At 35.3% G+C, this 17,901-nt stretch overlaps 1 protein-coding gene across 4 annotated transcripts in view; it reads left to right on the forward strand.

The window, feature by feature from the left end:
• The first annotated feature begins 616 nt into the window (after window positions 1-616).
• The window catches only part of LOC117986054 (lachesin-like), a 31,787-nt gene continuing 14,502 nt past the window's right edge, over window positions 617-17,901 (forward strand). The window contains exons 1-4 of one of the 4 annotated variants that reach the window (XM_069501190.1): window positions 617-872; window positions 10,270-10,329; window positions 14,156-14,259; window positions 15,383-15,590. In XM_069501190.1, coding sequence (XP_069357291.1) covers window positions 719-872; window positions 10,270-10,329; window positions 14,156-14,259; window positions 15,383-15,590 — 526 coding nt within the window. In that variant the 5' untranslated portion in view covers window positions 617-718. The remainder of the gene's footprint in view (window positions 873-10,269; window positions 10,330-14,155; window positions 14,260-15,382; window positions 15,591-17,901) is intronic. The other 3 variants (XM_069501187.1, XM_069501188.1, XM_069501189.1) reach the window with 3 other exon arrangements.

Raw genomic sequence — 17,901 nt, forward strand, 5'->3', positions numbered from 1 at the left:
GGACCAAAATAATTCACGCAATTACACACAGTAAAACGATGTGCGTATTCTGACTATGAGCATGAGATATGTTTTAATTGTGATATTTTTGATTACGCTTGAATACAATACATAGGTACGTTTGCTACCTATGTTTGCTACTTATAAATAAACTTGATCAGCAACTAATGAAGAGAGCTATGCTTACAGTTGCTGTACGTGATCAAATCAAAAATGAGGAGAAGTCTGAATAAATTTAAAGTTTAGAAAAAAAATCGCAAGCAATAAAAGATAAGACAATAATTAAAAGAGTGAAATTGAGGATTATTGGCTATGGCATTCACATATTCTTCAGGCTCCAGAAACAAGAACAAAATGTGCATACCTACCAAATAGGTTATTTCAGCTGGACTGTCATACCGAAATTCACCGAATCCACATCCGTTTATTATTCAGATTATGCATTTCGCTTTCAAATAATTTGACAGCTAGCTGCCTAGAAGAGTGGCGGGTGTGAGCGGGGATCTCGTTCGTTATTCGTCTTTTGTCTTATTTTATTATGCCCATTATTCGGGGCAGGTTATAAAGGCTAGCGAGACGGTTTGTCTGCTTGTTCCCGGTTTTCTCGCCCTTGCTTATCCGGCTGGGGTAGTTAGCGCGGCGTAGAGCCGGCTTGCGCCCCGCGGCAGTGCTTCCGCGAGCCGCCTAGCGATGGCACGCGCGCCCGCCGCCCTTCTGCATGATCCTGCATACTTCCGCGAGCATAGGTGAACTTCGGCCTCAAACATTTTCACTGCGACCCCGTTTTATATGCCTACCAAAAATGACTTTTTTTATACATTTATATTGTGTGATATGGATAACGTTATTGACAGCCTGCAGCAGTACGACAGGTGAGCAGAGAATGCAATTAGCATTTTTATTGAGTTTGCCCGCAACTTGTGAAAAAGTTCCTATTGATTGGGAAAATATTTATGTTGCGATATTTTACTGTGTTGTCTTATAATATACAAAACAATTAAACGGTTTTATTCATGTCTGTGTTTTAACGCAGACGTACGCATTGAGGGTCAAACCTTTGTAGTTTACAATGCGTGGTATTTATTATATGTAATTTTTCTTGTAGGTATGTTGATAATAAATTTAAAAAAAGAGGAAGGTGCTTTATTGGATATTTTTTCGGCAACTATCTTGGCGTCACTCTTTTAGCAAAAGCATAGTAGAATAGCATCTGGGTACTTACCTACCATCTTAAAATCATTCATATCAAGTTTCTGCTTGCAAACGTTTTTCTTAAACATCAAAGTTGGATAACAAATTGTGGCTATATCTACTGTTATAAGTAAGTATATTTACTCTATATTAAATGTATAATTAATGATAAACTGTGCAAAAATATAATGGCAAATCTTTCCAAAAGAAAGCTCTAATTTAAAGTTCTCAACGTTCAAGCCAACTCGGTTATTTTAATTAGAGTCCGTAAAATTTAATTTCATAAACATTACGAGGGTAAAATAAAGGTGAGCCAAATTAAGTAAGTATAACTAAGAGATGACGATTCCACTCCGAGATGGAAGAATTCTTGGAAAGTAAGATTTATTCAGAGGGTTCGGGATAAGAAGCTCTCGTATTTCTTTAACATAATTCTGTTAACAAGGGGAAGGAAGACAAACAAAACGGACAGGGGTCGATCTGTGAGTCATCCGCGGATATCCGCTGGCATCTCTGCAGTGACAGTTATGGATGTATTCCATTATTGCGATAAATAAAGCTGAGTAATCTTTTATAGTTATACCCGTAAGAAAGCCGAGGAAACAAAACAACAAGCAACAACAATTGTGTGGAATATGAAAACAACAATGTATGTTGTTTTTATTCCACACAATAGCTACTTAGGTTAGTTTTACTAATGGAATAAATTATTATGTTGCTGTAAACTTATAAATTCAAGGAGGAAGTTACTTAGTTGAAATTTCCACGTTATTCACGTAAATTTTGTCAACATAGGTGCCTACCTACATCTTCGTGAAAGTATTATACATAGGTAAGTATTTCAGTCTTCTAAAAATAATATTTTTTTTGCTTTAAACTAATTATTTTTTGTATAAGTAGATATGCTCTTAAATACCCTACAACATTTTCTGAATAACATCAGGGAAAGTAGGATAATACTTTATTTTTGTACATCAGGTAGGTATAAACAAGAGAAGCATTAAATAAAAGCTTATCCTCATACAAAATTGTTTGACTGAAAGTGTTTATATTCGGATTTTTTGGACCAAATAACGAGGAAAACGTGTTCTTCTAGATTTGCCTTTTCTTGCAGCTAATAATGGTATAAATCATAATATCATGTGTATCACCTACAATAAGTAAGTAAGTAACTAAGTAGTATACAGCGTGTAAAAGACAAAATGAAATTCTCTATTTCTGTTTTAAAAAAAAAAAGATTCCGACGAATTGAGAACCTCCTCCTTTTTTTGAAGTCGGTTAAAAATATCAAGAATGTTATAGATTGTTGATCATACTAAATTATTAGATAATACTTATTATACTGAAAATCTATTTCTATATTATAATACAATGGTAATACAGAACAATATACGAGAAAGTGCAAACTACTTCTATCAAATCCGAACTCAATTCACAAACTCTCTGATACATTTCTGACTGACTATAAAACCAGAGCGTCAATTGAGTTAGAGTCGCTTTTTATTTTACCAATATATTCAAGTATAAGACTTGTAGACAACTTTAAATATAATTGAAAAGAAAAAAACTTTTTAGCACTAAGACAGGGTCGGTCCACGGTCAAACAGGGTCTCCACGGCAAATGGAACAAAATGCAACGCTTGCCAAGAGAGGCATACTTTCGCCGTTTACCATTTTCAGCTAATTCTGCCGCGGCTCCTGGCCTTGATGCTGTCTCCCTGATAAGACACGGTGTCAATATACGAACCCACGTTGCGTCTAGTAATTGCAATGCATCCCACATTAGGAACCGTCCCCGTTTCCAAGGAACCAGCGTCAATCCATCAGGTCTCCTGCCATCATCCTGACTAATCCCTGTTGGCTCTCCAGGATTCAAGCTACGTTTGCACTTTTTGTTGAAATAGGTAGACACGTGGAGACGTAATGAAGTAACAATCAGATACACTCTCGAATTACTATAGACTGGGTATTTTTAGGTCTGGATTTTCACACAAGCGACTTCTAGATAACTTAACTGGTTTACAGATATACATATACGTAACTAGTTTATTCTCGCGACTTCGTCCACGTGGACTACACAAATGTCAAACCCCTTGTTTTCCCCCATAGGGGTTGAATTTTCAAAAATCCTTTCTTAGCGGATGTCTACGTCCGCGTCATAACAGCTTGTCAAATAGCCAGTTCCGTCTAGTAGTTTGAGCTGTGCGTTGATAGATCAGTCAGTCAGTCAGCTTTTCATTTTATATAAATAGATATAACAGAGATGAGTGAAAAAATCTAAGGCATAACTAAAAAAAGCATTTATTCTCACTCATAATAACCCACTGATTGATGAATTGTTATTCATTTAAGTCACGTAACTCGGTAGGAGCCCGGCCGAGCTAGGAGAATCGTTTATAAGGGCGACGCATTATTCATATTGGAAAGAGCATTTCAATATGAATACCCGCTGTGGGTTGTGATTCAGTATTAACTTTATTTACAGAAAAAATTATCTGTACTGTCTGTACTTTGTCTGTCTGTCTGCTAGCTTTTCACGGCCTAACAGTTTAAGCAATTTTGATGAAATTTAGTACAGAATAGCTTACATCCCGGGGATCCCCGGGATGTAAGCTAATTCTGTACTGAATTTCATCAAAATCGGTTAAACTGTTGGACCATAAAAGGCTAGCAGACAGACACACTTTCGCATTTGTAATATTAGTATGGATGGATATATTACATTATGTTCCTCATTAAATGTTGTAAAATATAATGAAAATCGTATTGAAATTAACTCAAAATACAAATCACAAACGATTACACAGACAAACGCGGATTGCAGACTTTGTTTTATACTGTTATTTATAGAAGAGAAACGACTCAATAATTCAATCACGATCAACGAAATACTCTGAATCATCTTTTAAATCAATTCAAACAATGTAAATGATTCACACTCTTTCTAAAGCGTTCTACTCACGACACTGCGGCAGGGCCGATTTAGGATGCAGCTAGATTAGAGCAATCTAGTGGTCCCCGCACACGTGCAGGTCGGCATCGGTAGGGCGGTTGCTACAATCTTAAAGAATATCGGATGCATATCTGCTCCTGTCGGCCGATCTAAGAGGCGATCTAGGATCCAACCTAGAATGACCTTATACACACGACATGTTTAGGAGGCAATCTAGGATCCTTCCCACTCTTTCACCCTTCGGCCCTGCTGCAGTGTCGTACACGCTGCAGCGTGGGCAACGTATTGCTAAATCAATAAAGTCGTGCGATTCAATCGTTACTATGCGATTGTCCAATTTTGACGTTTGGTGCAAAGATAGATTGTACTCCGGGGATGGATATTAGCTAAATCTTGTTCCGGAAAATCAAAGAATTTCTAAGTGGAAAATCGCGACAAAAAGTTGGTTACCTATTGGCGGATACAGATATATCTTTTTTTTATTTATATTCATTTATTTATTAAATGCACAAACAAATTCAGTTATATGAGCTTGGTCTCGCCAAACTGCATGGCAGTTTGTTGGCAAGTTCGCGCTCATAAGCGATACACCGTGCACTTATTATAATAATTATAACAGTAACACTAAACTAACCTACCTGATTCTAGCGGATTACAGTAAATAATCTTGTTGATCCTAGAAACAGTATTACCACGAGCATTCTTGTAGTTAGTACTTAAGTAACAAGAAATAAGGAAAACAATCTAAGGATATTATTTATCTTTATAGATTGCTTTAAAAAAATATCTACCGTTATCATTTCATAATCATTCATTTTCTAGTACTAATAAATAGGTACCCAATAACCAATACACTTACGATGTTATTTACCTCGGTCGGGGAAGTTGAATGTTGACTCAGAGTGACTTCAAGTCAATAACACTCACGGACTTGCGAACTTAAGACCTTATGAACTATTTATTTACTGATATGCAATTCATAGAAGGTTTTACTCAATGAACACAGAACATAAACTTGGATATAAGTAGGTCCAGCGAGGCAATTGCAACTACCGGAAAAATGCAACCAATCTAATTATCTTACAACCCAATCTCAATCCTTCAAATCAGACAGTCAATAAGTACCTAATGCGAATTTCGTGGTACCATCTACACTAATAGAAAGAGGTAAAGTTCGTTACTTTGGATGTAGGGAGTGTAATCTCCGGAGCTAAAGATCCGATTCTGAAAATTCTTTTTCTGAAATTCTGAAAAGAATTTCCAGTTTCCCCGAGTGATAATAATTAGTATCAGTATAAATACAAATTAGTTTTTATTGATACAAGTTATTATTGATACTATTACTGGTATATAAATTCAACATCATTGTTATCAATTTTTATCGGTAAATAATAAGACTGGTATCATAATATTTACTGAGCATCACGTCTGACTCTTACTTCATCACTTTTAAAATTATGAAAATACATTTTTAGCTCAAAGTTGCGAAAAGTTTCTTCATAATAGTTTCGTAGTGTTTTTATTATTTTCCATCTTGAAAGTCTTGGTGCAGTCTATAGCAGGGTTTTGGCCGAAATTTCATAATGCTGTTTTAATTACTTTGATATGTTCAACATATCAAAGTAATTAAAACAGCATAACTTATTAGTAAGTATAAATCACAGATTCCCTAAAATATTTAATCAGGGCTATTATCCATACCAATATTATAAATTTGAAAGTGTGTTTACTATTTATTCCTTTTTCATTTAACTGATACTGACGAGATAGCTTGCATTCCGAAGGCTTGCAATCAAATAGGTATAGGTTACTTTTTATCCTGGAAACTTAAGGAGTTCCCACTGGATTTTCAAAAATCCTTAATGCATGTGACCGAAGTCGTGGGCATATTTGGTACAGCGATAATATTTCATCCCGGAGAGGTATATAGGCTACTTTTAATGCCAGAAAATCAAAGAGTTCCAACGGGATTCTTAAAACCTAAATCCACGCGGATGAAGTCGAGAGCATCATCTAGTTTCCAATAAAGTGTTTTGTTTTGTATTCTCTTCGATAAAAAAAACTGTTGCTTCCACTCCATATTAAACAGATTAATGACTACTTCTAAATATACCTACCCTAAAGAAACGTTTGAAAAAACGATTAATTATCATTAAGTTCGGGGAACTTTAAATACTAAAATCATAAATTCTACGCGTAGCCATAATGCATCCCGCCTTCAAAATTATGTCAATTATTCAACCGCTGCTTATAATGGAACAACCTTGTCGCAGAGAGGGGCTGTCAACACCCCTCGTTATGTGATGTTGAGCAAAAAACCGATTCCACTTAATGTACGAGATGACAACTCTCATTACAGGCAACCGAAAAATGTCCAGTGGAGTTTATTACACTCATTTAATTAAATACAGCGTACATTGCAATTTTGTGAAGTAGGTAGGTACACAGCTTACACTTCACATACACACACAACGTGCGACGGAAACTAGTCCAACAGGGCTCGTAGAAGATAGTTTACAAGGAATTGTAGCACATAATAGAGAAGAGAATATAATTACTGGGGCTCTATCAACACCTCTTAAAGTAGTAATGTTTCAATATGTCAATGTTCGGTGCAAGCTGTAGTTCGACTTAAAGTCGTAACTATAGTATGCGACAGGTCAAGGTAGCAATAGTGGAGGTAACTCTAGTGGAGGTTCTTCCTCGTTTGCAATGCACACGCAACACGCGCAACTTTAATATAAATTAATACTATGCGTACATATTTTCGATCTGTAATTTTTATGTTCTAGAATAAGTTTGGTATTTTTGTTTATTGTATTTTCATTTGAATCTAAAAATAAATAAATAATTTCGTTTACAAAAAAAAAGAGAAAAAAAGTATATATTTACAAGAATATATTGCTTAAATTGCTTCGGCAGCTTACATGACGCATTTTTCTACGCAATTTTAAAGCGCATCCGTGTAGTTAGACCAATTCATACACATTTACGCGAGCGCTCTGTGAGACTTCGTATTGTTGTATACATAGAATAGATGGATAGAAAACTTTATGCACACAAAAAAGAAGAAAAACACAAGGAAACTAGAACTTAAATATACTTTAAATCTGTTTCAGGTTTAACAAAGTCATAACGTAAAGTAGTACCGCATCTAGCGATCGTGGTGAATATCTATCAATTATTCAACCGCCTGTCTTTAATGGAACAGCCCTGTCGTGAAGAGGGGCTGTCAACGCTGCTCGTAATGGTATATGTTGAACAAAACCATTTCTACTTAACGTATGAAATGACGCAGCCAATTATGAAATAATTTATTACAGTGTTTATTGCGTTTATTATTACATGCTATATACGAAAATTTGGTACTGTTACAGAAAAAGTGTGATAAAGAAACGGTTTTCTTATTACGATTTACTTAGTAAACGGTTTAGACTGCGCCATACTCAGACTCTAACTGCAAAAAACATAAAAAAAATTAGAAAATAATAAATTATGATGTACCTACTTAATTCATGTAGGTTCTTATCTACTCATTTTTCTTCGAAGTGCTAGACCATACCGTGGCGTGCCCGTGCCCCATCCAAGCTCAAATGTAGGTAAGTAGTTAAAAGTACTATTGACGGACTAATAGCACGCTCATTGAACAGTGCGTTCACTGAGTAAAATTATCTGACATTGCGATGCAATTATTTCGGATTCTGTTCTATAGACAGAACACAAATAATAGAAATTTTGATGGTGCCTATTTGTTATCACCCTCGTCCGTAGTAAAAATCAATACTTATAATAAAACTGTAACAGGTCAAATTCTGTACATTGAAGATATTTTGAAAAATTTTTTTCGAGGGCACTCTATAATCGATACTGAACCCAAAACTGTAATTTTTTTCATTTTTGTCTGTCTGTCTGTCTGTCTGTCTATCTGTCTGTCTGTCTGTCTGTCTGTCTATCTGTCTGTCTGTCTGTCTGTCTGTCTGTATCACGGCCGCGCAACACGCTGAAACTACTGAATGGATTCCAATCAAACTTGGTACGATTTGAGGTCATACTATGAGGAAGAATATAGGATACTTTTTATCCCGAAATTCAGCATGGTTCCCGTAGGAGAGGGGATGAAAGTTAAAATGTATACTGAGTTGTAATTTATTAACGCGTAGTCCGATTTCATTCAGCAACAATAGAAATACACAATATGTGAAAATTTCTAGTCTCTAGCTATGGCGGTTCATGGGATACAACCCGCTGGCAGACAGACAGACGGATGGACAGCGGAGGCTTAGTAATAGGCTCCTGTGAGCATCCTCAGCCTTCGGGTACGCAATTTTAAAAAGGTTTTTTCAATTTTCTTTAGCTCAATAGTGAACATTTTTGTGCCTCGTAAATAGCTCACCTCAGATCAATATATATTTGAGTTTGAGTGACAGCTCAAAAACCTACCAATACTTATTTTATCTTTTACGATAAATTGCTACAAACAAAATCGTCCTACTTAGTCCGTAGATAGGTACATAATATAAAACATTATGAGGGAGGAAAGCACACCCGCTTTATGTAAATGTTTCTATTTAACACAGAATAACGAATTTAAGGCCGCCCCGACTGCATTATGGTAAAGTTTCTAACACAATAAAGTAACTGCTATTTACTACATTTCAGCTTATAAATCATATTAAAATTGTACCAGTTTCGTAGACGGTTGAAATATAATGAACCTAGGAAATTGGAATGTACATTTTTCCAGCTGTATTTTTTAATTTTAACATAATCGTATCGTTGAAATAAGGAACAGGAAACATATCCTCAAGAAATTGTACCTACATTTGTATTAACTAAGTATATTGTTGCGATTTTTAAATGTTATTAACTACGTATTACCGTGTACTACTCAATATCATCATCATCAACCGATAGACGTCCACTTCCGGAACACAACAACTAGTTAACATTGTACCTAATTAAATTATTAAGCTATTTTTGCGACTATTCTCATAAAACGAAAAAAAAAGCCTTCACTCCATGTAGGGTAATCAAATAATAAAAACTTTTAACAGCCTGTAAAAATAACAGATATTATTATTATAAGTAATGGTAGTAGATACCATTAAGTGGAAGGTGACATAATATATATATTTTTATTTTAAGATAGATTCTCTTATTTTAAAATAGGGCCATTAGGTACCTACTTGTTTCCTAACTTCACAATTTTTCCAGGTAAGTAAGCAGCTCTTCTTGTTAACAAATAATATCCAATCCAGTGCTTAGTAGATACACCATTATTTTCATTTTTAAGCGGTAAGCACAACAACAAACAATTTGGGCACCAATAGCGAAAATTTTAATAATTCTTTCACCATTATAAAACTACTACATGATGCCCGCGACTTCGTCCACGTGGATTTAGGTTTTTAAAATCCCGTGTGATTTCTTTAATTTTCCGGGATCAAAAGTAACTTAGTCTGTACCAAATTCCATTGAAATCGGTTAAACGGATGGGCCATGAAAAGTTAGCAGACAGACAGACAGACAGACACACTTTCGCATTGATAATATTAGTATGGATATAATATCGATTTTACCCAGAAGTAACATAGTACCAATACCATAGTATCTTTAACCAGAACACCTATCTATATCCTATATATCTAATTTCTCCAAGCGAAACCGGGTGGCTCAGCCAGTGTATATAATATTATAACTTGGTATCTTTTCAATAGCGCCACTTACTTATATAAACTTTAAATAGGTAGTTTTTAAGTTCTTTATTATAAAAATTTGCTTATAAAATATTTTAGTAGACCATTCTATTTGAAAGACAATAAGTATATTGTACCTATTTGTAGGCCGGCCAGTAATAGCTGGGTATGTTCTTCATCCATACTAATATTATAAATGCGAAAGTGTGTCTGTCTGTCTGTCTGTCTGTCTGTCTGCTAGCCTTTCACGGCCCATCCGTTCAACCGATTTTGGCGAAATTTGGTACAGTGCTAGCTTGCATACCGGGTAAGGACATAGGCTACTTTTGATCCCAGAAGATCAAAGAGTTCCCGCAGGATTTTGAAAAACGTAAATCCACGCGGACGAAGTCGCGGGCATCAGCTAGTTATTCATAAATTTAATTGCAGGTCGGGAACTGCTCAGCGGTGAGAATGTAGTATCAGTAGCTCCTATAAAGGTTTTTGACGGTGAGTTTATTTATTTAGCTTCCAGTGCCTTAAGACCTGTTCAGTCCTAAGTAAGTAGGTAAGCAAAATAAATTAATCGGTAACTATTTTAGCACTTTTTTAATAAGAAATCTTCATTTCCGCTAGTGTACTGGTAATAATAATAAATACACTTTATTTGCACAACCATAAGAAGGATTACATTAAAGAATAAAAAACACAGACAGAAGGAAGATACAAAAGGCGGCCTTATCGCTAATTAGCGATCTCTACCAGGCAACCTTAAAGATTGGAAAATATAAGGAAAATTAGACTGCAGGTGGTGTGTAATATACTAATAAACATACATTCAAATAACTGATACATACTAATACATGTATTAAATAATATGTATAATACCAATATACTTATAAAATAGACTAATATATAGGTATACTCCATAATCGTACTTAAGGAGAAACTAAAATGGATGGATGCGGGCTAATCTGGAAGGGGTATTGCAGTTTTTATTAAACCAATACCCCCTTGGTTTCTACACGGCATCGTACCGGAGCACTCAATTACTTGGCGACACGGCTTTGCCGGCAGGGTGGTAACTAGTCAAGCATCCCACCAGACGAATTCAGCTTGTCTTTATTAATATCTTATTTGATATTTTTCATGTACAAAAGAATATATAAGTATCTATAATCAATAAAATATTTAATTTATTTAGTACCTAATGACCTATTTTTTAGAAGAAATTCTTGTAGTTCATTTCGAATAATCGCATGGATTTATGAAACACGATTTACGTCTTCTATAGCTACTTTAGGTACCTTTTTGTTTAATACCACACATACAATTTTGAGTTAAATGCATTACAATTTGCGCGATGTTGGACGCTCGATGGGTTAAGTACCCTAAAACTGATTAGTGCTTACTATTAATTAAAATACCACCATACCACAAATATACCTACTAGTCAATATTTTATTTTTATTTATTTTCTTATCTCGTATTCTTAGAATTCTTATATTGAGATATCACATGCGAAAGGTACCAAACTCGATAGGTGTATCGAGTTTGGTACACCTATCGATGGTGGATCGATCGGTGGTGGTTTGGTCTGGCTAGGTGTAACCAGATTTTTTTAAACCAAAATCTACCTATTTGTTATTTGTTATACAAAATGTTTATCCTGTAGTTACATCATAAAAAGTAGGCGTCCTCGTAACCAGTAGGCACTAGGTAGGTATTGATCAAACAAAGGTGAGTAAGAAAGTGGGACAATTGCGTTGATATAAGAATATGACATTTCGAAATATTACTCTACAAATTGCACCCACCTACCTATTCATGCTTCTTTCCTATTCATTCATGTTTCTTTTTATCGTTAAAAAAATCAACAATACGGGCGCCTTCAAATTTGCCACAAAGTGCCGCGCCGAAGCAGCGTGAGTGCAGCGCTGCGGCCGCGCTGCACTGGTTAGTACATAAATACATATACAGTACGCGGCAGAAAATAATGAACAACGACCTTTGAATGAATGAATGAATATTTATTTATTACTACCTAAATTTTGTACAATTTAGTTAAATGGAGTCCTGGCTCCTGAACTAGGAGATCCCGTATCTTAGGAGCCAATGAATCCCGTATCTTTAGAATGACATTTCGGCTTTGTAGAGCGTTGTCTCTGTCACTCATACCTATGTGAAGTTTTGTCGGTCTCAACGACAGAGACAATGCTCTGCAAAACCGCTACATCTTTCTAAAGGTCGATGTACGTTATTTTCTGCCGCGTACTGTAAATAAAAACACGTGAATGCAGCCCTACAACCACGCTGCAGCCGCGCATCAATTTATCATCGTTCGAAATTATATGGATTTACAAAGCATCACGGCCGCAGCGCTGCACCCACGCTTCCTCCGCGCGGCACTGTGCGCCAAATTTGATCGCGCCCTTAGATACGAAAATATCATTGATAAAATTTTCCCCTTGAAAATTAGAAATAAGGTTAAAGAATTCCGTTCAAAAACTTAATTCTTATTTATTTAAACAGCACAATCGTGATTTATTTGCAAAGCGATTTTATATTTTAAGCGTAGTTTACCGACACTCTACTTTTAAAAGGTTTTTTAAGGGGCGCGATATATTATTTTGGCAGCGCGAGGGAAAGAGTGATACCAACGACAAACCGCTATTTGTCGTGGCATTCTGGGCATAAATCATGCACCCCTCGGCACGGCAGACGCGCCGGCACCCAGCGATCGTCATGTCCTTAAACCTGTGAACATGACACGAGCGGACGCGAGTGCAATAGCTACGTGATTTGGATCCGTAACAGCTATTACTCCGTAGTTTCTTTTATTAGATAAAGAATCTGAATTTCTCCAGTTTACTTACGTGTTACGGTAGTTTAAATTTCATTTTATATTACTTGAATGCCACGTTTTTTTGGATAAATAAATGTTGACGTTTTCAATTTTAGGTAAATCCCGTATACCGTTTTTTCTGTGAGTAATTATTTCGCGCTTTAATATATCAAAGGCGTGCACGCACTCATTCCGGCGTATTCACTCAGTGGGTCAGTAACAATATGAATACCGATGAGAATTCTCTAAAGCATAGGTAGGTACCTACTTATATATTAGTTTATTGCACGATAGGTAATTCAAAAACTATAATGCATAAAAATAAATAAAAATCTGTTTTAGCAATGCAGAAGTAAAGATATTTCATATGATACCCGACTTGATATAGTTATCTCACTTCGAATATTGAAAATACTAATTTTAGTTCATGACCACAATTTAATTTTTTTTTGTGTGATATAACCACAAATTCATGGTTTTCAGATTTTTCCCCTAATGTCTGCTATAAGACCTACCTGCCAAATTTCATGGTTCTAGGTCAACGGGAAGTACCCTGTAGGTTTCTTGACAGACCGACAGACAGACAACAAAGTGATTCTATAAGGGTTCAGTTTTTCTTTTTGAGGTACGGAACCCTAAAAATGAACTTAGGTATGATAATACGTAAACTATGTTCAGCTATAGTTGCAGTTTTTCGGATAATTTAATTCCTCCTTATTTACCTACTAAAGCAATTATTTCTGATCAGATTTTTAATGCTGACAAATAGCTAATGGGCTGATGTACTAAAACCTTGAAAACTTTGATAAAATGAAGAATAATTATTATACTAAACTGAAAATTTGCCTGACATCATTAATTAATTCCTAAAAAAATCAATTAATCAAAGAAAAGTAAAAATTTTCTCTTAAAAGGGTGGATATAAAATTTCATGATTGACGGTTACGCTCGCGTTCGCTTAATTAACGTGAACAAATGCTGACTCAGACGTCCGCGCTCAACCCATCTTATCAACGTATTTTATAGAGAGAGAGCCAGCGCGTACCAGACCTTCGTTATTTTATAAAAGCTGAAAGTTTCTCTTTGTATTACTATACAGACAATAGACAACCTTGAAGTTTAAAAAGTTTAAGGGTGTCTGACAGAGGGTTGCCATGGCAAGTGGCCAAGGCCAAGTCTCTGGCAATACATGACGTGATTTTTAATACTATTCTGAAGAAAATATAAAGAAATTAGACTTTAGGTATGCTTTGACGTAAGATTTTTTACCTGTTATCTCCCAAAGCCACCATTATCCAAACAATATCCAAACAAACTTTCCTCCTAGTGTTAGGGACAACACGCAGAGAAACTTTCAGTTTTTAAAAATAACGAATGTCTGGCACGCGCTGGCTCTTAGTGCAAGCGTATTTTATGGAAGTTTTATTATAAGTAAACTTATTTGTCTTCTGTGTTTATTGTCAACGGTATCTAATGGATGTTTCTTTTCAGAATCTATGTATCCGAGATTTGCTGAGCCAATACCAAATGTCACGGTCACTGTTGGCAAAGACGCTCTACTGGCGTGTGTTGTAGATAACTTAAGAGGATTCAAGGTAAACAGTTTGTTTTATTATTTTTACTAAATAGGTACAGACAGACCTCTGTCTGTCTGCTAGCTTTTCACAGTGGAAACTCTTTAATTTTCCGGGACAAAAAGTAGCCTATCTCTGTACCAAATTGAGTCAAAATCTGTTTAAAGAATGGGCTGTGAAGAGCTAACAGGCCGGCAGACAGACTCACTTTCGCATTTATAATATTAAGTAGGTATGTATTGTGAAAATAAATTACATTCCATATACTTACAAGGAAAAGATTTCGACATAGAATTACAATATTTTTTCACCACATATCTTCAATACCAGTACCACTTACTTGGCAGAATGTTTGGTTAAGACATTTTTAAAGGACATGCACCCTTCCCCGTAATTCCTTCATGCAGGACACGTAATAAATTCTACATTAAATATTCAACATTGTTAGAAGGAACCTAGAAAATATTCGCACGAACTCTCATTGACTTATACAACCAGGCCATTTTTCAATCAGTAAAATAGGAAACAAAAATGTCTTTTTTATAGATAGAATAATTTGAGTTGTTTCTTGTTTACATAATTGAATAAAAACACTACAATTTTTTACCTACAACAAACAAATTCATATTATTTTCCTTGTTTGAGAGAAAAAAAAATTTGTTCGAAATCATCTATAAAATCATGTTCGAAATATAAATTGCGCGCCCTACTTTATTCCTATACTTATTCACGCATACTTAGAGACGAAAATTGCGCCACGTAATTAAAATTACGTGGCGCAATTTTGTGTTAGAAACTAGTGAAAGAATAATCTTATGAAAACAAAATGTATTATTTAAAATAAAAAAGTGTTTGAAAAATCATTGGTAGAAGATACATATTATACCGTACCATTCCATATTATGCTAATATTATAAAAGCGTGAGTGTGTCTATCTGTCTATATTAATTATGTCTGTTTGTCTGCTAACTTACCACGGCCCATCCGTTTCACCAATACTAATGAAATTATGGTACAGAGATAACTTGTATCCCAGAGATAGACATATTTTATTACAGGAAATCCTTGAGTTTCTAAGGGATTTTTCAACCTAAATCTAATATGAAAACATTTAAGTATAACAAAATGTAATAATGTTTACCAGGTCGCCTGGGTTCGTATGGATACTCAAACAATCCTCAGCATCCATCACAACATAATAACCCAGAACCCACGCATCAGCTTGTCGTACAACGACCATCGTTCGTGGTACCTTCACATCAAGAATGTTGAAGAGGTGGACCGAGGATGGTACATGTGCCAGGTCAACACAGACCCGATGCGTTTCAGAAAAGGATATCTACAAGTTGTAGGTTTGTATCAATATAAGTAGTAGTTTAATAAATTATTTAGAGTTCATTTTAATTCACAGCACAATGCAGGAGAGTATCATGGCACAAATATTATAATCTCAACTATGTACCTACCTATTTTAATGTAGATAACGGATACATACCACGATTAATTTGGCGTTTTTTATTTGTCGATATTTCATCCCAATTGCACGGGTCGTGGTCACGACGGGACTGCGGTGCTGCGTGACCCGTCCAATTGGGTTGAAATATCGACCCAAAAAAACGCTAAATTAGTCGTGGCATGTATCCGTTATCTACATTAAAATATGTCGTCAAACCACGAAATAAACTCAAAATCATTATGTACCTACCCTATATAAAAAAATCTTGACGATAAACTTCTGGAAAATATTTAACTCCGTCCATCCGACCGTCGCGTCGCGTCGGTTGACCGTCAACTGTCGGTCAACACCTGATTTTTTAGGTTCCAACAAACGTCCGTCTGTCTGTAAGCGGGCTGTATTTCATGAATCGTAATAGGTAAAGAAAATTTCTAATCTCATGAGAAACCAGAAATTTTACGCGGACGAAGTCGCGGGCAACTGCTAGTATTATGTAAGTAATTAGAGTAGATAGAAATTTCTACAAACTTTCCAAACTTTCAAAAATCTCTAACTAGCACATTTTTTAGAAATCAGCAATTTAGCGGCCCCAAATAAAAGGGATTTGTTTCTGAGACGGTAGATAACTTTAACTGAATACTTAATAAGGTACGAGTATCATGGTTCTTTGTAAGCTATCAATGGCGCCTTTGGTGGGCGAGTTTCACGTGCACTTGGGCGGTTTATTATCCCTGTACGTCTTGTAAACATGTGACACAACTTATATTATTGGATATTATTATCGCCATGACGCAAGTAAAAATATACCTATATATAATTAGCGTGGGTAAAGCTGGTAAAACACCCTACACCGCTGATAATAATATAGAACCACCATAAATAATAAGACTTGTTTTGGAAAATGATGTCTCTAGACAAGCGTAATACTATATTTATGCCGAATACAGTTTTTTTTAAAGTTCTGTCTTTACCCTATCCGCGAAAAGAAGTATGTATACCGCTATCTCTGTTACGTAATCCCATACAAATGATAAAGCCAAAAAAATGTTTGCCTCTATCATTTGTATGGGATTACGTAACAGAAAGAGCGCTATATTAACTTGTTTCCGTGGATAGTGTTTATTTAGATTATGCATAAAGATAGTAGGTATTATACTTGTCTAGACAGATTTTGAAAAACAAGTTTTTTTATGTTCCAATCTAGTAGGTATGCCAGTATTATTTCTCACCATCAAAAATTATTTCATACTTAGGTAAATATCGAACAATTTCTTTATGACTTTTTAAAGTGATATTAATAACGCTGTACGACTATAGGGTAGAATTTAGCTATCTATTTAAAACAATTGAGGAACATCGAGAACTCAGTTTATAAAAGTAATAAAATATTTTTATTGCTCCAAGTCCGCAAAGCGAGTTAAACCCTGATTTGAATGTTAAAGTAGGTAGGTATAGTCTGTGAATCTCAAACTTTTCATTTCAATTTAGAAGGATTCATTTTAACTTAAAAGAACAATGGATTAGGCGAGAAAAGGCTTTCTTCCTAACTTGATTCATTTCCATGAGAATTACCATGGTGATGGCTTAAAAACAAAAAAAAAACTGCTTTGCCTAACGACCTCTCTGACGCAGTGGTGCGTGCTGTCTCCAGGATTCGATTCCCGATAAGTTCAATTTAGGAATCAATAAATAATTTCATAATTAGTTCGGCTCTGGTTCAGTTGGAGGCTTAAAAGGTACCTAGTTTCTACCACACCGACGAAGACAAACCGACAAGAGATTTAACATTCCAATTCGATGCCGCATACAAACTGCTTTTCAGTTAATGCGCTTCCATCTTAAGAGTGCATCACTTACGAAGTTAATTTATAGTCAAGTTTTAAACACAATATAAAGAAAGACCGATAGGATTTTACTTCATTTCTATCATAAATTTAAACCTATATCGCTGCAAAAATAAAAATGGTTCCATGCAAAGCTAAAATATAAAGATAAAGTACCTAAAACGATTACCACTGTACAGATTCTATATTGGAATAGACCTCAATGCCAATTTACTTTATATCTTTTATGTATTTTATGCCTTTCCAAATAGACGTAAAGCTTAGTGGAATAGCTGATGTAAATGGTTTTTAAACGTTCTCCTCTTATTTGTGCACTTTAATGAGATTAACTACCAATGTGAGCCAAAATAAAAAAGTCCGGCC

The sequence above is a fragment of the Maniola hyperantus genome, chromosome 10, assembly GCF_902806685.2.
Source record: "Maniola hyperantus chromosome 10, iAphHyp1.2, whole genome shotgun sequence".
Taxonomy (NCBI): domain Eukaryota; kingdom Metazoa; phylum Arthropoda; class Insecta; order Lepidoptera; family Nymphalidae; genus Maniola; species Maniola hyperantus.